At 34.1% G+C, this 23,558-nt stretch overlaps 1 protein-coding gene and 1 long non-coding RNA gene across 2 annotated transcripts; one reads left to right on the forward strand and one right to left on the reverse strand.

The window, feature by feature from the left end:
• Window positions 1–510: 510 nt before the first annotated feature.
• On the reverse strand, window positions 511–12,112 carry LOC126823840 (probable glutamate--tRNA ligase, mitochondrial). Its single transcript, XM_050552864.2, has 14 exons — window positions 11,886–12,112; window positions 10,787–10,859; window positions 9,860–9,897; window positions 9,357–9,404; window positions 8,855–9,025; window positions 8,388–8,468; window positions 7,978–8,070; window positions 7,152–7,246; window positions 6,062–6,116; window positions 5,559–5,666; window positions 5,062–5,222; window positions 4,515–4,560; window positions 2,155–2,418; window positions 511–976 (listed from the first exon to the last, which is right to left on the reverse strand). Exons 1-14 carry the CDS (start codon window positions 12,108–12,110, stop codon window positions 875–877), a joined length of 1,560 nt encoding a protein of 519 aa, XP_050408821.1. The 5' UTR covers window positions 12,111–12,112; the 3' UTR covers window positions 511–874.
• Window positions 12,113–12,284: 172 nt separating this feature from the next.
• Window positions 12,285–19,342, forward strand: LOC130010569 (uncharacterized). The gene is made up of 5 exons (XR_008785885.1): window positions 12,285–12,384; window positions 16,046–16,097; window positions 17,029–17,105; window positions 18,860–18,936; window positions 19,279–19,342. It is a non-coding gene; the product is annotated as an uncharacterized LOC130010569 (long non-coding RNA).
• Window positions 19,343–23,558: the final 4,216 nt, after the last annotated feature.

Consider the following 23,558-nt stretch of genomic DNA (forward strand, 5'->3'; position numbering starts at 1 on the left):
ATAGAATCTGATAGACTGAGAAACCTATTCTTATGTTTGCCACACATACAAAGTTTCATATCTTCATGACTTACATCCATCACTCCATCTAGTTTGACTTCAGAGAAGTCTTATGCAATGGCACTGTCCACTGATATGTAGCAATTAAGATATCAAATTTAATTCTGTTGTTAGGCATCATTGATCATAATGGTATACCCCATAATGTACGTCTCAAACAGGTGTACCACTATTCTGCATAACCCCCTGTGTCATCTAGTGCAAGGCATGTGTCGGTAATTATAAAATTTAAAGGTACCACAGGGGTGTTGCAAACATAAAATGAAGTAACATCTAGTTATCCTGTAAATCAGTATATTAGTATCATCAAACAGAACACTCCCCAAAACAGTACAGCCATACAAAAGAAAACATGAGGATTTGAAAAACAATTTTAGACACAGAGATATCTGAGAAGCAGGTCAACCAGCATATCTTTTTTTATATGGCAAAATATTTGGTGATTAACGGTACATGTATTTAGATGCTGGGCTAATAAAAGTCATTGATAACAGAACAATGATGTCATTGTTTGGTTTAATTTCAACACACGTTTACGTCGATCCATTCCCATCAGATCATATAAATGTTTTGTTTTACAGTATTACATTATAAAAATTGTTGTGGATTCAGGACCAGGATCAGGTTTCACAAAATACATGTAAAACTATAAGATATTTTAGGAAATTGTCCAATGTTTGAGAAAATAACTTCATAACAATTTTATAAATCTCAGTAAACTCTATGTTGGTAAGATGACCAATATAAAAAAGGCAATCTGTAAATGTTTATTATACAGTATATATATATTTTGTTTACATTATATACATGATCACTATAATATTGCACTAGGAAGTTTATCTATTGTATTTTGAAGTCTAGATAATGTACTATCTTTTCCTATAATTGCCATCATTTCTGCCACAGGAGGACCTTCCTGAAAAAAAAAAAACAAATAAAAATTTAACTGAATATTCAAATTAAGAAAATAGTGTAAATTTCTTTGTATACTTAACTAATAAAATCAAGTAACCTGTAAACTCAATTTCTATTGAATTTTAAAATTAAATCGGTTCAGTAGTTGCTGAGGTAAGGGCAGCTTTTTTATACCAAGTGGCCCCAAGAAGTTATTTCACAGAGTGGGATGCTTGACCTTGTGTGTAAACTCAGCTCAGGACAAATTTTATATTATAGGTCTCCTCTCTTCTTTTGTTATTAGCCCATTAAAACAAACCTTCTGTTGAACATACAGTCTTTAATATATCATGAAATGTATGAGATAGAATTGTTTCAATGAATTGCATTAGTCCACTGGGACAAGACCAGAGCAACAGAACATATAATCTCCAATGGATAATTGTTTTTATTTGCACCATCTTGTGGGGGGGTTGGATGGCTGAATGCTTAGCACGTGTGCGCTGTATCATAAAGCCTGTCATTGAGTCAACTGGCGTGGTTTAGAATGCCCGGTTGTACGTGACAAGGAGTAGGGTCGCCTGTCCAACCCCGTGGGGGGGTTGGATGGCTGAATGGTTAGCGTGTGCGCGCTGTATCATAGAGTCTGTCATTGAGTTGACTGGCGTGGTTTCGAATCCCTGGTTGTACGTGACAAGGAGTAGGGTCGCCTGTCCATCCTCGTGGGTTTTCTCCGGGTCCTCCGGTTTCCTCCCACTGCTAAAGAGCCCTACGCGCAAGCGAATTATGTAAATAAAATTTTAAAAAACGTATGTTAGTCCCGAAATGACCTAGTTTGTGTCAAGTGGACGTTAAACCCCATTTCTCTCTCTCTCTCCAACCCCGTGGGTTTTCTCCGGGTCCTCCAGTTTCCTCCTACTGCTAAAGATCCCTACGCGCAAGCAATTTATTGAAATAAAATTAAACCATAAGTTAGTCCCGAAATGACCTAGTTTGTGTCGAGTGGACGTTAAACCCCATTTCTCTCTCTCTCTCTCTCCACCATCTTGTATCCACAGAATGATAACTGCTATAAAACAAACCTTCTGTTGAATAAGTCCATCTAATGCCTTATTCATTATAATAATCAAACACAGGAAATACTGTAATCAAGGTGTAACTTTCTTGTTGGTCTAAATAATGTAAGTTTAAAAATATTACCTTCAATCCACTTAAAGCCATTCGCAAGATTTTCATATAGTCCATCATTTTCATTTTTTCCTCATTTATATGACATTTAAGAACCTCAGCTAAACAGTCTTTAGTAAAATGGTCAACATTCTTTAATTTATTAGCACAGTTAATTAACACAGCTTTTACAGTAGGGTCTATAGCTTGCATGGCATCTATATGACTGTCAGATGGTGTTGACCACAAGAAGATAAATCTTGACCCCACCAAATCTTGTAATTTGACAATTCGATTCTGAAACACAAAACATGGTCATATATATCATAGACAATCACTGTAACCCAGGTATCATTTAATGTTGTGTATCTAGCACTAATTTCTTTCACATCCGTTTAATATCAAATCTTTGTTTAAAAATTTGTAAAAATCGTTTAAAATCACCCAAAATTATCTAATTTGTACTTGTGTTCAGTTTAAAGCTGACTGATTAATTTTGATAATGAGTGTTCAATTTACAAGTATTTAATTTCCTGACCACTGTTCAAAATTTAATCATTATACATCATTAATCAGTTGGGTTGTTTATTTTTTAACAGTGATTGAAAAATTAAACACTTGTAAATTGGACACTCATTATCAAAATTAAATGGTCAGCTTTAAACTGGACAAAAGTACAAATTAAATGATTTATGGTGATTTTAAACAGTTTTTATGAATTTTTAAACAAAGATTGGATATTAAACGATGTGAAAGAAATTAGTGCTAGATGACCTGGCGCCTGGTACGTTCGGGCATTTTTATGCGCGAACTCTTAGTTTTTTTTTACTGGCATGCGCACAGGGATTTCGTGCGGAGGTAGTTCGGAGGTAAACAGTCTGTGAAGTACAACACTTGCCACTGTACCTGTGTATCGCTAATTATAAACCGAATGTGTGAAGACAGTTCATACATATCACTCAAAAATTTTTCAGTACAAACTCAGTTGATTCACGCTCGATTTGCTACTAAACAAACCCATCGGTTTATTTTCTCAACAGTGTGACCCGAAGTGACCGCGGATTTATTGACCTTGTATGAACTTATCCATAGCTATATCCTTACACCGAGAGAAATTATCTAGTCTCGGTGAAAAGAACCATGGTCATCTGGTAGAAAATTACTTTTGTATTTTTTGGAACGGAAAACAGTGTTTTTAGAAGCAAACTAACCTGCCGCACATGAGGAAGTCATTATACTAATAATAAAAGGCGAGCCCCTTTTTGCGGCGCATGCTTATCACTGAGTAGTAAACCGTCCACAAACAATAATATAGGAAGCCTAGTGACGAGTGTAGTAAGTAGGCTATAGACTATAGGTTTGAGTCGAGATTACTCGCTTTCAGTTTACTCTGTTTTTGCGATAACCAATTATGTGAGAAATACCATACTGACATTCGGTTTTTAAAAGTTGTACGCGAACTAAATGCGTTTGTTAGATACTGACAGAGCAGCCCCGAGTCGAACAATCGCCGCCCGAGCTGTCTTCGTCAGCTAGTTTCACAATATCGTGCAATAGGTGTATTAATTTGATTTTTAGGTTTAACCCCGCAAACAATGCCAAAATAGTGTTTTCACTGCTCAAAGAAAACTGAAATTTAAAAAAAAAATTTTTTATGAGGGTGACCCTCCCACACACTCTCTATCGAGCTGCCGCTCGGTCTGCGCAGCCTCATGCCTGGCACATACTGTCAACATTGTATATTTTTCCGTTTCCGCCCTTCCCCCCCCCCCACAATATATATTTCACGGCTACGTTGCGACGGTACCAGCATACCCAGTTGTTGACACCCATTACATCACTCCTGTCTAACAAATCATAAAGCTGTGGTGTTACGGTGGCGGCATAGTATTTCACTGTAACACCACAGCCACTCTAACCATTCATAATACATCTAACTATCCCTTTACAGCACTTCACTCCCTACACATTTCCCCTCGTCCTACTTTCCCAAACGTCAACAACACATCTCATACATCCAGTTCGCTGATTAACCCTTGTACCACGTCTACTGGATACACAAGATTAAATGGTACCTGGGTTAGAGTGAATCCCACTGTGGATAAAACAAATATGGAAATAAAATTAAATGGAGTCTAATATGTTACATTTGAGCACATACTGGGTTAATGAAGACAGATATGATATGCATTGTGCTATTGGAGGAGTGGGTGCTGTTTTATTTTTCGTGTAATGTGGCGGCGATATGGTCTTATCCATTTACAATTTCTAACTATCGGGAGATCTCTAACATGTTGTCAATGGTATACATGCGAATGACAATGGGTAACCCAACTAGAAAATCCTGAAGTTTTGTCATTTCATTAAATGTGATCCTAATGTCAATTATTTACCTCTGCAATGCTCCAATCCAATACTCTACCAATATAGTCTTCGTTACTACAACATAACAGAAATAGCTGTTTTACTATTAGTGAAATTGTTTTATTAGTTCTGTTTTGAGCAAAGGTATACAACCAAATGTACTTAAAGTAGACAAGGCTTGCTAATATGCCCATCACGAGAAAAGTTATCCATGCTTCAACAAATCCTGCAAAGTAAGCTGTAAAAATGTAAACAGAAGGATAACTCCTTGAAACACACTAGAATTTCAAGATCCGAAAATACTAAATTTCAATAGTTTTTAAAAAATGACAGATGACAAACTCAGGTGATGACAATATACATATACATCCACATTCAATATGGCCATATAAAAACCATACTGGTTGGAAATTATTCCAATCCATTAATTATAGGTCCTGCAGGTTTTGTTTTACTCTGGGGAATTTAATTAGAATAATGGTCTTTACTATAAAATTAACCACAGATTTTTGACCTCGGTGATATTAGTGAATAATCTGATTTGTTGTCCATTTAGGACCATACATATATACTTACATAGTTCCAAATTCCTTATGAACAATATCTCCAATGAATTTGATTAGTTTGACTCTCTCATCTGGGCACTTTATTTTATTTTTTAATTGAACTTTATTGGCTTCTTCTAACCATTGAGGATCAAGACGACCATACTGTCTTTTTATACGCGCTACATGGAACTAAAATTATAATAAAATCTAAGTGTAAAACAAGAGTAGATTTCTCGGGATTTGGATATGTTTGCAAGAATTGTTTAGGTATTTAGTTTCAAGAATTTCAAAGAAGTACATCTTTAAATCAAGCTAACAATGAAGTTTTATAGAATAATTGTTGTAGAGTTCAAAATGAAACTGAAGAATATTTGAACTTTAATTTTTTGTGACAGACATTAGAAAATGTTTTCTTTTCTTTCATGTTTGTAATGGATTTATACTTGATTTTTTTATACTTTATAGTACAAGCAAGTTTTATTAAATTTCTATATTTTATCTGAGTAATAAAATTTAAAGTTTTACCATATCGGCTAATTGTGGCAAATTGAAACCATAGAGTTCATCTGTTCCAAATCCACCCCCTACTTTTGTTACATAATTTATTACAGCTTCTGGAAAGTAACCTGAATCCTGCAACAACAAATAACAACAAAGTTACAAATCTGATTTAATGTCCATTTAATAGTACACCATACCCACCAAGCAATACTTATAACAGTATATAGTATATACATGTACTATATACCAAGATGCCAAAGCCTCAGTTGACGAAATACCAGGGTACACAAACTATCATGATGTAAACTAAACAGTTAGTCGTGTCTCTCATGGATAAAGTCAGGGAAAGTGGTATTCCGAAAAGAATGCCATTCCCGGGCTTGTGCACAATACCGATCAGGAGACCAAAGGCTGAATGGGGGGGGGGGGGGATGCTAACGACAATATACTCCCATATGAAATATAGTCATTGTAAAATGACCTACTTGAAATTGATATTTTTAATATTAATTTGAATGTAAACTTACCTTATAATATTCTACATTTATATCATTTTGTCGTTTTGATAACTTACTTCCATCCCTATAACATAGAAATAAAGGTTTTTTCAATTACCAGTTTACATTTGAAAACATGAAATGGAATGAAATGAAATAGGGTTTAATGTCCTACAGTTATGCTCCTAACCCTGGCTAATGAAGATGGGCATACGCCATACAGTGTGCTATGAGGGAAATTTTGCCCGGGCAGCGGCGCTACGGCCTACTCTTATATCGAATTCCAACTGCCAAAGGATCTTTTACGTGCACGCCAATGTGTACAAGGGACCTCGGTTTTTCGTCCCTTCCAAACGACTAGACAGTTGTCCTTGTCAGGCCCTCCGTCCTGCATCACTGACAAGGGGAAACCACGCCGGAAAATTGGGATGAACTTTCTCGGCCAATGCAGGGATCGAACACCCGACCTCCAGGCTAGCGAGCCAGCGTCTTACCCACTTAGCCACGTGATCCCCATTTGAAAACATAATCAGAAATTAAAGTAACAACCATCACACTTTTTGGTAAACAAAAATCATTAATTTAATATCATATCATTTCAACAATATAAATCCAGAACACATAAATCTTAAATTCATCTGTTATCACCATTGATAAAGATGTAAACGTGCCACGATAGTGCTATCCCCTCTCATGCCACAAATTTTGGTTGTAAGTTTGCCATATTTACCAAAATGTAAAATATTCTTATACAACGGCATGAATTTTGGTTGGGTTTATCATACCACCATTTCTTTACATGACCAATTTTATTAATTTACTTGTTTACTGCTGAGGTCGAAGATTGAATTAGATTGAGAGCCCAAAAATATGAGAACAGTCTTATAGCCAGTTCCATCACCAAATTAATCACATAATGATGATCTTTACCCAGGCATACCAGTAAATGATTTTCTACCTTTAAATGTTTACATAATTATTATCTAATAACTAGTCTTACACTTGTTTACAATCAGTGGTAAATGATTTTCTATCTATTTATAGCATGTTTACATAATTATCTAACATCTAGTCCTACTTGTTTATACTCAGTGGTAACTGATTGTCTATCTGGTCTTACTTGTTTACAATCAGTGGTAAATGTGCAAATTGTGGCGGAGACCAATTAAATGCTTTATATATCATGATATGTTTGGGTGTTGATGCCTGCCATTCCTGAAAAATGCACAGAAATCTCAATTACAGCCCATCCTAATTGCTATTTAATAGCTTTGTATATTAATGTTAATATGGGGTTTGATGTCCCCACAACATAATGATATATCTTTATTTCAGTAATTTGTTTGTGTGGGGATGTGTTATGGAGAAAATTAAAGTACCCACCCACAGGCGACCTGATCTTTGTTGTATATAACATTGGGATTTAACTCACACTTTGTATAATATACAGTGTTCACATTTGACCACTTGGCCACCATCCCCCAAATTCACTTTAATGAATAAATAAATATATTTAATATATTTGATTTAAGTTTATTTCAGCGCTCATGAATTTTGAGTTTAATAGTTATACTACATCATAATTGAAAATAATCTTAAAAAAAAAGTCTTGTTTCCTATTTCTTTTATCATTTATCACCAGATTAACGAGTCAAATGGTAACAAGAAAGGAGACAAATATTTTATAATAAATATACGCTATATTTTCAGTGGTTGTACAACATACACCATATTGTCAATGATTGTATAATACACACCAAATTTTCAGTGATTGTAAAATATACATTATTTTTTCAATGTTTGTATAATATACACCACATTTTCAATGTTTGTATAATACACACCATATTTTCAATGCTTGTATAATATACACCATATTTTCAATGGCTGTACAAATATACACCATATTTTCAATGGTTTTATAACATACATCAAGTATGACTTACATCTCCTCTAAAAACATGTGATATCTCCATATGATGATCATCTACAACATTAGCAAAATGGTACGTAGGATATTTATCAGATTTAAGTAGAACCTAGAAAAAAAAATGGGGATACATGTCAGTGTTTAAATTAGTCTTAAAATCATTGGCACATTTCTGTCATACATGCCCAGAATCTGCTGTCAGTTGCTTGGTGGCATAGATGCTGGTATCTGCATTAAATTGTCTATGAACCATTAAACACCTTAAGAAAAAACCCAAGATTAAACCATAGATCCATTTAAGTAGCCACACATGTCATGCACAATTCAGGTTATGTTAAGGAGTCTACATAAATAACTCATATTTGTAGTATTTTTGTATTACTCTGGTATGACATCAAATTATATAGAATAGAGTTAATAAATTACCGGATCTCCCTCTATTTCAGCTACATTATGTACAATTGGTCCTTTAATCATATCTTCATATGGTTCTTCACTCCATTCCATCTATAATAATTTAAATCATAAAACTAAAGCATAATATCAATGGTATAAAAGGTAACATAACTGTGGTCTGGCCCAATATTATCTCCCCTTAGTTGGAACAGAGAATTTAGAATGTACCGTCCTAAATCTAAAACAAATGTGCTTTATTTAACCAGTTTCAGTATTTTCTGTGATTTTATTGGAATGAGTTTTATTTTCAGGTAAGGGCAATTTGGTAATTTGTGATGTCAAAAGCAGCAGATGATTTGATACCTATATAGTGGGTAATATTCTTGTCCCCTAGTCAAAGTTTGTATTGATTATTGTACAGATTTAACTGGTTTAGTATATTAATAAAAGTCATTACATCTCTTAAATACAACTTAAACTTAAAGCAGATAAAATACCTTTAATCTAACAACAAATTCATGATTTCTAGCTAGTTTTTCTTCTTCTTCTGTTGATGTTAAATGTCTACATTTATTATCATATTTGGGAGTCTCTCTTCGTCTGGCAGCATCTTTACGTAATAGTTCAAGTCTTTTAGGTGTACAAAAACAATGATAAGCAGTTCCATTCTGCAAATATTTAAATCAGTTAAAGCATGTTAGTTTTCTCTCCTTATTTATTCACATTGTCAATCAGTTTTATTGGAAGGTACATCTTCATTAAACTTCTAGATATCTTCTTGGCACATTTAAAAAAACTTTCTGATTTTATTTATTTGACTATATATTTACATTGGAAGTGCAGAATATAGTATGTTAATCTCCATTTCATTCATTCATTCAAACAGTTTTGGTTTTTATTCTAGAAATGACCTCGCCAACATTTGAAACACATATATTTTAAAACAAATAATAATCTCTCCAATGTCTAGGTGCTAAATGAAATTATAAATGGTAATACCTGTATCAATTTTTTGATTTCTTCATGGTAAAGATCTAATCGCTTTGACTGAAATCAGAAATTATAAAAATTACATTAGCTTGTGCAAACTATTATTATTACTTTTTATAACATCTGATACTATTTCTCATTTCTTTGGTTAGTTCACCACATAGCTAACTATTTAATATGTAGTGATTTTGTATTTAAACAACAGCTTTCCTTCTTCTATGTAGCTATGCCTTTAGAAATTCAAGTCCAAACTCTAAAACTCGAACTGGGGTCATGCTAGCTATAGTTGCTAGTTTCAGTGAAGATATCATAATTATGCATGGAATTTTGTTTTAGTATATGAAAACACAACATAATATACCACTTTTATACGTTCAAGAAATTCTGAGAAGAATTCAAAGATGAAACTTGTTTAAATCTGATACTAATTATTGAAGTTCACTCACTTAATGAGTTTAATGATATTGGCACCCCCAGGACAGTGGAGAGAAGAAGTAAATGGTTCAAATTACCTGTAAATATGGCCCGTAGTTACCACCTTGAGATGGTCCTAAAATGATACAAATATATCTTTTATTTGACAAACAAGGCATTTACTTTTATACAAATCATTGTCAGAGTAACAGAAGTTTTAATTAATACCTGTTCTCTAATTCATATTCTTCCATGAGCTGTATTTCTTTAGCAGGTCACTAAATGATCTAACTACCACTGACCAATTTATTTTATTTAAATTTCAAAGCTGATTAGATATTGAGTACATTTTTTGTATATGCCAATATTAGCAAAATAAACAAAGGACTCAAAGGCATAAATAAGTAAAAAAGATATAATTTTCCTACTATTGTATCGTGTAATGGGTATTTAACGTTCATTTTGAAGGTTGCAATCGCTGGCTATAAATTTGTAGCTTCCTTTTGTTTACATCAACAATATAAAGGAACTGGATGGAATACTTTTTGTAGGAAATGAAATGAAATGGAGTTTAATGTCCTACTGTTCTGCTCCGACAGGGCTAATAAAGACAGGCATATACCATAGAGTGTGCTATGAGGGAAAGTTTGCCCCGACAGCGCGCTACGGCCTACTCTTTCATCGAATTTCAACTGTCAAGGGATTTTTTACATACACGCCAACGAGTACATAGGACCTCAGTTTTTCATCCCATCCAAATGACTAGACAGCTGTCCTTGTCAGGTCCTCCATCCTGCACCAATGACAAGGAGAAACACTTATTTTCAAAGAGCTTATTAGACAGCAATATCTGCGAGTATCATCTGAAATACTATAATACTACCGGTACTCACAATTTGTGTCCCTGTTAAGAGTTACCATCATCCAACTTGACAACTACTAAGTGATCAGTGATAAAAGTTGGCAAAATAAATTTACTATAGGTACAACAAAGTAGACTTAAATAAATAAAATGTGTTAACAACCTTCATGTGGACTAATGCCCGCCCAGTCTAAAGCTTCTTCCAATTTCTGTTCAGCCCCTCTTACATATCTTGCCTGAAATAAAAAAAAAGCCCCTGAAATATATTTTCTTACGGGGGAGATATAACCTTACCTGACACAGGCACAACTCATCTATTTTAAATCTAAGCAGTCATGGTTTTAGTAGGCGGACACTTTCATTATAAGTCCAAAATCTGGCTTGATTAACTGATCCAATACTTGATAGTATTTGCTGTTATGCGAGATTGTGTTGCTACTGTAATAGTATTCTATAGCTATACTAGTACATGATAGAGAGACACATGAGCGTGATAGGATTGTCACCGAATTAGCTATAGTAAAAAGATAGGCCTGAACAATAACAATTCTACCCTTTCTTAAAATACCCAAAACGCCTAGTGATTGGTCGATATTGTGTTATAGAATAATGACAGTACGTTTCTATTAATCTTTGCACGCATGCCTTTTGTACTACATAGTAAAAAATATACCTAGTGGTATGCCTATTTCATTATATAATACCTGTAGCAATGCAAAAGCTTGCTAGAGGCGCCACTGATACTATTTTTATCAATGTCAAAAAAAAATGACCGTAAAATGTGTCGTTTTTGTTCTGCGACTTTGGGAAGTTGTATGAACACCAACATCGATGACTTTGCGCTTTTCATGTTAAGACGAAAACAGAGTTTGTGTCAAGTGTGACTTGGACGACTTATTTCATGTATGTTGAAAAAATAAAATTATCAGGAAAAGGCAAAAACGGCGCTCGTCACTGAAAGTAGAAATAAATTATATAGCCCAAATTTAAAAATTCCAATGAATAGTTAATGGTTGGAAGGATGTTTCCTGATAATTTGATGCCTATATCTTCAATGGTTGCTGAGAAATTGCCTTCAGTCACTTTTTTTTACAAATTTAGACATCGATCCATTTTGGGTCATAAAAGTGCAATAACATTCTTATTTCTTAATCGATTTTGAATTCTTTTTTTGTTTCTTAAATGGGAGGGGGGGGGGACTAGTAAATATTCAATTTTAGTCAGATTAAAAAATTTAAAAAAGCTTTTGCATTAATTAGTACCTGGTCTGTATCCTCAATTCGGAGAATGAAACGCCCTCCATTAGCTCTAGCAAACAGATAGTTGTAAAGAGCAGTTCTCAATCCTCCCAAATGAAGCATCCCCGTAGGGCTAGGCGCAAACCTAACCCTGACATTGCTAGGAGTACTCTCACAGTAATATCTACAATTTTTCAAGGTTTTGAACTGAATAAAAATTCGTCTGCACGTTTTCATGGGCGCCGCCATGACACTTGGTTATGGTTGTCGTAAAATATAATTACATTTAAAATGTACCTTTGTTGTTCAAGACTGTAAACTTCTATGACAGGATAGTATATTTTCTAAACATTTAAAGAATTCTGATTAATATTGTCCGTTAATAAATTTGGCTATATAGAAATCTTTTCAAAATAACATTTAACGACAATCACAAACCAAAACACGTGTTTACATGTATATTTCGTAAGATATTCACAAAATGTCATTTACGTATTCGTAGTCTTTACATACATCAAAAATGGTAATTAAATTGTATTTATCTTGTCTTGTCTTCCGGCGTAGTGTTATCCATTGTTGCTCGAATTTTGTTCATAAAACTGTATCATCCACGAAGACCAAGAATTTGAAGAAAGATTGTCAACAATACAATGGACATGGTCAATAATTTAATTAAAATGACATTCAGGGGTCACTCATCGAATGTTCCAAAATTGAGTGCTCTCGGTCTCTAGAAAGTGGCAATCGAGTAAATATGAAAAGTTTTTGTGACTAATCATGTAGTGCCAACTACAGAAGACATTAATCTAATAGGGCCAATCAAATGAAACTTAATGAAAGCCAAAAAAATTATTCTGATTATCGGCGCAGTACGATGATGCGGCTACTTAGGGTTAGGGTTAGTAGTTGAAGTCAAAAGTAGCCGGGTCAACGTACTAGGCCAGATCATCTTGTGATTAAAAGATAGTTACAAGATAGCTGTCTTGTAATTACAAGAAACCGGTACCGCTACTAAAAAGTCCATCAGGGTCAATCACATGAACAAAAGTGTTTTAACTAATATATTTCAACGTCACTCTACACTGATTTATCGGATAGCTACTGTCTGAACCATCATAAATTTTAAACAGATTTCTTTGATTATGAACAAGCTACTTGAATTGTCATAAAAGTACCGAAAACTGTTTCAATTTGCTATGCTGTCACCCCTTATACGAAATGATATCTCCCAAAGAGTGACGTAATCAGCTTCCATATTGGTATTTTTCTGTGTCAAAAGTTTGTGGGATTTCAATTTTTCAAGAGAGAACTTTTGTATTCGTTGTGATAATTATTTGTGCAATGGTTTCTATTTAACGGGAGTCGATTTCAAACACACAGGAAAGTTTATAATAACCAAAGTTAAGTAGTAATTGTTCATAATCGAAGAAATCCGTTTAAAATTTACGTTGGTTTAGACTGTAGGCCAACGAAGTACTTTTTTATGTTACAGGATCAGCACATTTAGTTCATGCTCCAATTAATATCATTAGATATTTCATGCCTTCATTAAAAATCTTTTATTTTGTTCATGCTCTTATTAATTTTATAGCCCCAACAACTTCATACTCTCATTGATATAATTTATTAATGATTCATTGATTTCGTGCTCTCCTTAAAGCCACGGAAAACACCATTCACATTTTTCAGAAAATTTTGTTTATCCAAGCTAGAATGTACACAAATTGATTATTAAAGAAATCAACAGTAAGAACACAATGATAGATCATTTGCAGGCTTGGATTCAAACTAATTAAATAGAGACGCATCAAAGAGGTTCTGCGAAACGGAAAGACGTTTTGTTTAAAACAGTGCTAATCCAAAACGACCAAAACTTACATGTATATAACTGTGTAAAGTTAAAATGAACGATAACAAAACGGCCAAAATGTGATAAAAATTTACCTAAATATACGTCAGTGGGTTCTTATTCAACATGCATTATGCAAGAGCTAGCATCAAATGTTATATAAACTATTAATTAGAAATGAAATGAAATGAAATGGGATTTAAAGTCATACTGTTCTGCTCCTAACCTGGGCTAATGAAGACGGGCATACGCCATACAGTGTGCTATGAGGGAAATTTTGCCCGGGCAGCGGTGCTACGGCCTACTCTTATATCTAATTCCAACTGCCAAGGGATCTTTTACGTGCACGCCAATGTGTACACGGGACCTCGGTTTTTCATCCCATCCGAACGACTAGACAGCTGTCCTTGTCAGGCCCTCCATCCTGCATCAGTGACAAGGGGAAACCACGCTGGAAAATACTATTAATTAGACATTTATTAAGATGACAAGACAATATATAATAAACTCTCGATGCCATCAGATGCTTACGGTTTTCAGCAGATTTGAATCATATCTGCTGTTCAAAGGCTGTTGATAATTAACCGTAAAAATGGATAATCGAGACATTGTTTATTATTGTAACAACGGTAACAACGACAATCAAGGCTACAGTGTTATTAACATGTTGTTTTTTGGCTCAGAGTGAAGTAATTTGACTGAAATTTTCAGCATGTTCCCTTTAGATTATCTATTTTTTAACTATTATAGCGAGAACTGTCAAATCTTTATCTAATCTTCCATTAAGTGCTGCTTTAAATAGCAAATATTAACCAATGGTTTTGATCGTATGGCCATAATGGCCAGTCTATGGTCGTTTTGACTAAAAGTTATGATTAACTTTTAAATTACTGTATTGTGATGCCTTGAGATTCTGTGTTCAATTAGTATTGCGCTTGATTTTTTATACACCATGACGAAATGACGACCTTTGGATGAAATATATTCCTGAATCGACAAATTTATGACAAACATGATTAGAATGCAATAAACTGTCCAAAATTAGCCCTTGCTTGATCTTACAAAGTGGCGAATTGGGGCTAATGTGAACTGTACCATTTTATTTTTTTCATACGAAATGGCAAATGAGATCATCATGCAATTTGACCCTTATTAAAGTGAAAAGATATCACAAGTAACAAATAAACTGGTTAGCTTATAGTAGTTAGTCTTCTGATGTATTTATATGAAATATTAAATCACAAATAAATGTTACTGTAGATAACAACAGAGAACAAATTTCAACGCATTTTTGTCAAAACTTCAAAATCTCAGATTCGTGGGTTCTGTTTAAATGGAAAAGATCGCTAAACTCAGCAACTTCTGCAGACAATAAAAAATGTTTAAAGTCAAACAAACGAAAACAAAAATGGCCAAAAAATCAAAATTTACAGAAACTTTCCAAAAAATATAAATAGCATTCTGTGGTTTTAAGGAGAGCATGAAATCAATGAATCATTAATAAATGAGATCGATGAATCATTAATGAATGATATCAATGCGTGTATGAAGTTGGTTGGAGTATGAAGTTAATGAGAGTATGAACTTTATGATTTTAATGAGGCATGTAAATAACAAATGATATTAATGGGAGCATGGTATGAATGTGCTAATAAAGTGCTTTGGCCTAGCTATTCGATAAATCAGTGTATGGCGACCTTGAAATAAATTACGTATCTTGTAATTACAAGATAATCATTTTATATAACTATCTTGTAATTACAAGACAACTATCTTGTAATTACAAGATAATCAGAATTTTTTTTTCATTCGATTTATTCTAATGGTCTTCCGTAGCCAACTGAATATGATTTGTCTCATCCAATCACCATAGCAGAAATGTTTGATTTCGTACCAATTCTGCTATATTGCCGCATCTCTTTTCTAAACTCACAGTATTGTAAACCTAGGCTACACAACTGAATCAGTTCGGAAGGTTCCAAACTGACAATCAAGCACCCCATATAACGCTTGTTATTTTCTTTCTCGAATTATTAGATTATCCGACTTCAGGATTCAGCATTTAGGCTCCTCCAACTTGGTTCATGTACATGTATGTGTGTGACATTCAAATGTCCAACAAAATTGATTAACTTCAAAATATTGTCATTCAGACTATTTTAGACTTATTTTGTTTTTTCTTTTTTTCACTATTTTTCTGTATGATTAAAAATGTAACAGAGCAGTGTAGACAGTATAAAAACTGATCAGTATCAGGCATTATTTTTTAAAAAACCCTGCTCAAATAACACAAATATATTACTGATTGTAAAGGCATGTTTTATTTTTCTTGCAGTCTAGCGGATTAATTATAGCTGGTATTGGTTTGGCAGCTGTGGGATTTGCAGGTACACATGTATAATATAAACATATTTTATTACCCTAAAAGAGGAAATATTTCACTATATGTTGTTGCAAGATATTTAGGGCAAAAATTGGCCAGGTTTTTCTGGTGTTTTCCAGAGGACCAGGTTAGGGTTAGGTTTTTCCGGTGTTTTCCAGAGGACCAGGCTCTGGGTTACCTATTTAGGGTGTTTTCCGATATTTAGTGTGTTTTCCGGTATTTAGTGTTTTTTCGGTGTTTTCCGGTATTCAGTATAACATGGTGTTTTCTGGTAGTTTTCCGGTGTTTTCCGGTATATAGTATAACCCATATTGACTTGGCTGGCCATATTAGCTATAATCAACTGAATATCTAAGAGTTGATATGGGCTTGTCATGTTAAAGATGCATTATGTAAGATTTAAATAAAGAACTGACAATTCTCTTATAATACATGAAGTTAAAAAATAGATTATTTAAAAGCAGTATGTTGAAAATTTCAGTCAAATTACTTCATTCTGAGCACCGTTAGGACTGTTTGGAGAATGGTGAGGTCTCGATTGTCATTACTACCGTTGTTAAGATAGTAAACATGTCTCGATGATCCATTTTTTAATTAAATCATTAACCACAAATTGTGTTTAAATCTGTTTAAAATCTTAATCATCAGGAGTTGATTATAGTCTTATTATATGTCTAATTAATAATTTATATAACATATAAGGTCTAAAGAAAGACCTGCAATAGGCAGATTTAGTTCTTGCATAATGCATCTTTAATAAATGTTTAAATGATAATTTATATGACATTTGAAGGCACAAAAATGCCTGGCAATAAGCAAGTTTAGTTCTCACTGAATTTGACTTTCAAATTTTTTTAATAATTTATGGTGTACAGTGTACCAGTACTTATTGAAGGATGGTTTTTGTATAGCTGTAATCATTTTCTGTTATTCAGGAAGATATGTTGCACGGTATGGAAAACAAGCCCAGCAAGCTATGAAGAAACAATTTGATGCTTTACCACAGTCTGGGGTAGGTACATGTACATGTAAACTTTAGGGCTGATATTGCGATATTTCTATTGTTGCATTGCAGTATGAGTATAATATTTCTACTCTGTATATGAATACAGTTTTAGTATACAGCTAATATATAATATAGCTGGTCTATATCTCGTTAATCATTATTAAAATAATTTTTATTGATTTCTCTATGGCTACAACCATGATTCTCCCTGCTTGACTCTTGTATATGAGTTATACACAAACTATCATCTCAAGATGTCACCAAAGGCCAGTGTGCAACTAGACACAACAATGAAAAATTCAACATTTTCGAGACAGAAACCCTAGTTTGAATATTGATGTGGTCAGGATGGTAGTTTCATTATCTCATGTTCACCAACCACATGAATGTCAACCACTGTCACAACTTCAATGTTCTAGAACTATACCGAAGTCCAAAAGAAAGTATACACACTAAAAATATGACTAAGTTTTGTTTAAATAAAAAAAATGTGATAAAACTACACTGAACACGTCTCGTGCGTCCAAACTCAATATTTCTAAGCAAATAAAAGGCAAACCAAATGAACATGGTACCCAAATACCGCATACAATGGAAAAACGACTTTGTTTGAAACAGGACGAAATGAACAGTGTATACTTTCTTCTGGACTTCAGTATAGAAACTGTAGTTTTAACATTGATGTGGATGGCAGGTCTAACAACACATGTTCAGTAAACATGTTGTGACATAACTACAATAGTTCAATATGTGACACATGTCTTCATTAATCCAGTTAGAAGTGATCTTATTTCCAGGATTTGCATGGTCTCTTTCTTGTGGCCAATCACAGAAGCTAATCATGATCTTCTCCAATGAAGAATGTAAACTAATCTGAATGAAGCAGTAATTGTTTATAGTATTTGATTCTTGGTTTGATCAAAAATCTTTCAAATTGTTAATCGTGATCAACATTTTCTTGCTTTTTTCCCCATATGGGTTGCCATGTTTAGCATGATGGTATAGAATTATGACATAATCTGTCATTTGGTGCACTTGGTGTACAAAGTAAAATACATGAAGCTGTCAATGTGGTTGTTGATTTTGATATTTCCTTTAAAAGAAAGGTTCATGTAAACAAGACATTCTCCAGAAATTACATTAATGCAGTGGTTCTCAACCTTTTTTTGCTAATGGCACACCTTGAAACACATGAAAAAATAGTGGCACAGCTGGCTAAATATATATGAAAAATATTGAAATTTTGCAAAATAAAAACATGGCAAGTCATAGACGGCATACAACCGTAGACACATACTAGTCATAGACACATAGAATGACTCAAAACTAAATAAAGAAAATCACAGTTATAAACTTACCAGTAGACACCAGTAAAAACTCAATTGGGATCACATGGTTTTTTGCATTTTCTTAGTGTGCCGTTCACAATTTCACGGCAAACTTAGGAAGATCTCGTGGCACACCTGTGTGCTGCGGCACACTGGTTGAGAATCACTGCATTAATGTTTGTGTATAATTTGGATAATTAAAATGTTTTTGTCAACTGAAAAACTATATGGTGCCGTCCATTGTAGTGACATTTATTAAATAAAATAAACCTTTCTAGTCTTTAAACTGTAATATTTTTTAATTTTTCAAAACAAAAGTCTTTTTAATAGAGTATTTATTATTATTAGAACTGTAGACTGCTACACATATTTAATTTTATGTTTTCAAAATTCACAGACACCTTATATTTTATTCTGTTTATTTATTGACAGGCCTTTAGTAAATATTATAAGGGAGGTTTTGAACCAAAGATGTCCAAACGAGAAGCTGGATTAGTTCTCGGTGTCAGGTAAAATTATTTCTGTTATTTAAGCAGTTTTGTGAAATATGTACATGTATAGGATCACATCAAATTCAGCTGTATGGTTTGTCAAACCTACCAAAATATATTTAATTTCTGCTTTTTTACAGTTATTTTTGAGATAACTAATGGATATCAGTCCAATAACTAATGTACCGGTAATTATATCTACCATTTACAATGTAACACTGCTTGTTCAGGCAACATGCACAATAAAAACAAGAATTCGTTAATCTTGGAATTTTTAATCATAGCTGAAATCAATATCAAAAACAATCTTCTATTTGTATTAGAAACTATTGATTTATATTTTTCATTTTTTTCACTCAGTCCTACAGCAAGCAAGGCAAAGTTAAAAGAAGCCCATAAAAGAATTATGTTATTAAATCATCCAGATAGAGGTATGACTGTTTATAAACAAAATATGTAGTATTGACAAAGAGTGAGTGAGTGAGTGAGAATTATATGGTTCAATTTTATTTCTATAATTCGCTTGCTAGTAGGGATCTTTAGCAGTCGGAGGAAACCGGAGGAATCGTAGAAAACCCACGAGGTTGGACAGGTGACCCTACTCCTTGTCACGTACAACCGGGGAATTGTAACCACGCCAGTTGACTCAATGACAGACCTTATGATACAGTTGAATTCAACATTAGCTGTTATCTCATTTACATTTTATTTTCACCAAACTGTTTGACACAGGCTCTCGTTGTTGGCCGAGAAAGTTCATCAAGATTTTCTGGTGTGGTTTCCTCTTATCAGTGGTGGAGGACCGAAGGCCTGACAAGGACAGCTGTCTAGTCGTTTGTATGGGACAAAAAAATGAGGTCCTGTGTACACATTGGAGGACACGTAAAAGATCTCTTGGCAGTTGGAATTTAATATAAGAGTAGGCTGTAGCGCCGATGTCCAGGCAAAATTTCCCTCATAGCACACTGTATGCCTGTTTTCATTATCCCAGTCGGAGCAGAATAGTCGGATGTTAAACTTCATTTCATTTTGTTTGACACAGAATGTTGATATGGTATATAATGAGCCATATTGTGTCAAATCAATTGTGGGACCATGCTAAGTTTTTAATTAAAGTCAATTAATATGATTTTTTATCGATATACATGTAAAAAACAGGAACTGAATCTGTAGTGACAGATAATTCTGTTTTATCTTGATTTTTTTTCTTTATTGTTTCAGGAGGCTCACCATTTCTTGCAGCCAAGATAAACGAAGCCAAAGATTTATTAGACAACAATAAATCTGATTCTAAATAATAAATACAACAAATTATAATTAAATATTAAAATATTATTTGTAAATAGTTAATATTGAAGTGAGAAAGTTAGTATGTAGTATATTTTATTAGATAATGAAAGACAGTGAGCAATAAAGATATACAGGAATACAGGTATTTGATTTTGATAAAAATGATGTTGAATTTTATGGAAAGAAGGAAATATTGTCACAAAGTATCTATATATCTGTGGTCCACAAATGATTGTGAATGCTGTAGAGGTTAAAGTTAATTTCTGATTGACTTAAAATTTATAAGCAGTGTTTAAGGTCACAAGACAAAGAAACCTGTTGATTTTCAATGAGTTATGAGACTCAGAAACCTGGGACAGAGATAAATAAATTTTCCCTTTACAAGCTCACCCATCTTCATTGGACCAGTCTGAGCAGAACTGCAGGACGTTAAACCCCATTTCATTTCTACACACACACATTTTCATGTGGACGTACTGCCCCTGTCCATCTTTGTGTCCACACCTCTGTTCACATTTGTTTGTGGACACTTTGGAGATAAAAAAAAAACTTGTTTATATCCCCAAGATATTGGAAGGAATTGATTTTGGCACATATCAGAACGTAACTTCCTGGATTATTGCCCCTGATTGTACGCTCTAGAGGTCACAATTTTTATTTGAATTTGATTAATGTTTATTACACAACTTTTCGTTAAAATAATGGCAAAAAAATATAATACATATACCAAGATTGGATACCTCTAGAAAATTGAATGGAAAGCAATGACTCTTCCTAATTATAAAAAAAAATATGAAATAGTGACATGTCTAGCAGCTGAATTCTCTTATGCAATTCCATAAAATAGTTTTCAAACAATAGGTCAATATTTGGAGTAAACCAAATTAGCTTTAAAATTAATGTAATTTTTTTAGACAATGATTGTTTTGTACCAACCGACTATAATATATTTTAGATCTGGGCACTTAAACATCTTATTATGGTATGTATGTTATAAGGCCCACTTTCCACTAATATATTCAGATTTATATTTGAAAGGTTAAAGTATATGATTATTGACAAATTTCCCCATTGAATAGGAAAAAGCTGAAATGAAAAAAAAAATCGCAAATGCATCTACTAAAGTAAAAACAACAAGCAAAGGAAAACAAAAGAAGTCCATCAGTGTATTTATTTAGACCTTTTGATAATACTTATAAAATACATTTTACTAGAACCTAATTAATCTTTGTTTATCTATTTTCTTCCCTTTCAAGTATATCATTGATTTACATCAAGCTTCTGAGTAGGACTACACACACAGTTGATATTAATTATAGTTAATTATTAACAACTTTATTATTATTGATAACCGTGACTATTAACATTTTAAGAGTATTTTCTGTGGTGGGGAGGGCGACTTGACAGTGCCAATTCATTCTGCTATACTTCATTTAGTCTGTGTCATACACAATATCATTGGTTTTAGGAAAGACTTGAAAAGCTGAATGAGCCCAGTTTGCATTCAAAATCTAAAGAGGTTATTACCAAATCGTACACGAAAATACCATTGTTTTAGTACCATCCGAACATCGGAATGGGTTTTACGTTACAAAACCATTGAATACTTTTGGAGTTGCTTACACGGGCTAGAGTAGCAGAAAACGCATTTGCGGTGGTTAAATTTTCAAATTTTCTCCGGAAGGGCCCCATACCCCGCGACGATTGATTGGTTGTTTGGAATTCGGGTCAGCCAGGTAGGCTATATTATACCAAATTGAAGTTGCTGTATTCACAGGCTGGAATAGCATGTAAACGATTGATTGGTTGATTGGAATTTGAGTCAGCCACCTTAATTAGGCTATATTAGACCACTTTGAAGTTGCTTTGTTCACGGGCTGAAATAGCAGGAAAACGTGTTTGCAGCCGTCAAATATTCCAAAATTTTCTTTAGAGGGTGGCTTCTTCGCCCCTCGAGGAAGACCGGCGCCGCTGTCTGTAAAACCCGAAATATTTTCGGGCATTTCGGGTTCTGCCCCCGTACCTGTCATCGAGCCCGTACGCCTATGCCTGCGACAACACAGGCGCAACATACTGTACGTTCTAAGCCATCCCTATTGAATCACATGACAGTTGACCGGTTGTAATGTTCTCATTTAACCCAGCAATACAGTTCCGGATCTAGTTACGGCGGATTACGATCTTCCAGTGAACGCCACACAATAGCATGGTGATGACATCTTTTTACGTTCCCTGCAACTGCATCATTCGTTGGAGCAAGACTACATGGTTTAGGGATGATGACGATATATTTGCAGTTTTGAATCTAGCATCGATTTGCAAGAGCTCATAATTCATCAAAGACATCCACTCTATTTTAGACGCTTGTCAAGTTATCTGTGTCCCGGCGTATTGGCAAAAAATTAACGAATAGTTTATGTGATGAATTTTCTTGATATTTTGGCGTTTGACACAGTCGCGGTCGGTTTTTGATTTTCTATTTTGCTGCCTTAGAGTTTCGTGTCAAAATCGTGCAGAACTGATTTTATTGCACATCAGTAAAACTAAAACGTAGCGTAGTAGGAACATGTATTTAGTATGTTTTTATGTAAAATCCCAGCTTCTGTGTTTTGTCAAAGTGACGATAGAGACCATGTATTTCTAAAAAAAAAATCAAGGCCGGGGGAAGAGAACCCCTCTTCCTCCCCACAAAGATACATTGTCTTAGGAACCTGGCAAACCCCTTGCTGCAAAAAATCCTGGATCAGAGCCTGGGGTAAGGGTATTGCGAGTTAATATATTGTATACTATTTTGGAGTCGAGTTCGACCAGTGTTTATGGGAGACACGTTTATATCTTTATCTTCGACTAAGATTCTGTGTATAATCTTATGGAAATAATGTTTATAGAGGTCCTTGTCTTTTCCCCTAAATTCTCCAAAATAAACTCTACCTCAGTACCCAATAAATTGATTGGAAAGCAAGTAACCCAGATGTAAATGCCATTACTTGGGCTATACAAAGAACGGCTCAAGCTTGCACCAGCTTTCAGACGACAGAATTCACAACATCAATGTTCATTCGATAAGATACATGATCTGTCTATATCGATGTAAAAATGAATATTTTTAAATTGTCGAATGATCTCACTTGGAGATTCCCCCACCCCACTCCGTCCCTCGCCTTTTTTGTTTTATCTTCATTTTTGGGCGAGTAACGAGAAGGAGCGACAAGCATTTCAAATACGCCACAGGTAATTATATTGGTGAACCGAGAAATACCACTAAAATTGCGGGTTATATTTATCCAGATATGTGAGTCGGCGTAGCGGGTCACGGTGGCTAAGTGGGTAAGACGCTGGCACGCTAGCCT

Source organism: Patella vulgata, chromosome 1 (assembly GCF_932274485.2).
Source record: "Patella vulgata chromosome 1, xgPatVulg1.2, whole genome shotgun sequence".
Lineage (NCBI taxonomy): Eukaryota > Metazoa > Mollusca > Gastropoda > Patellidae > Patella > Patella vulgata.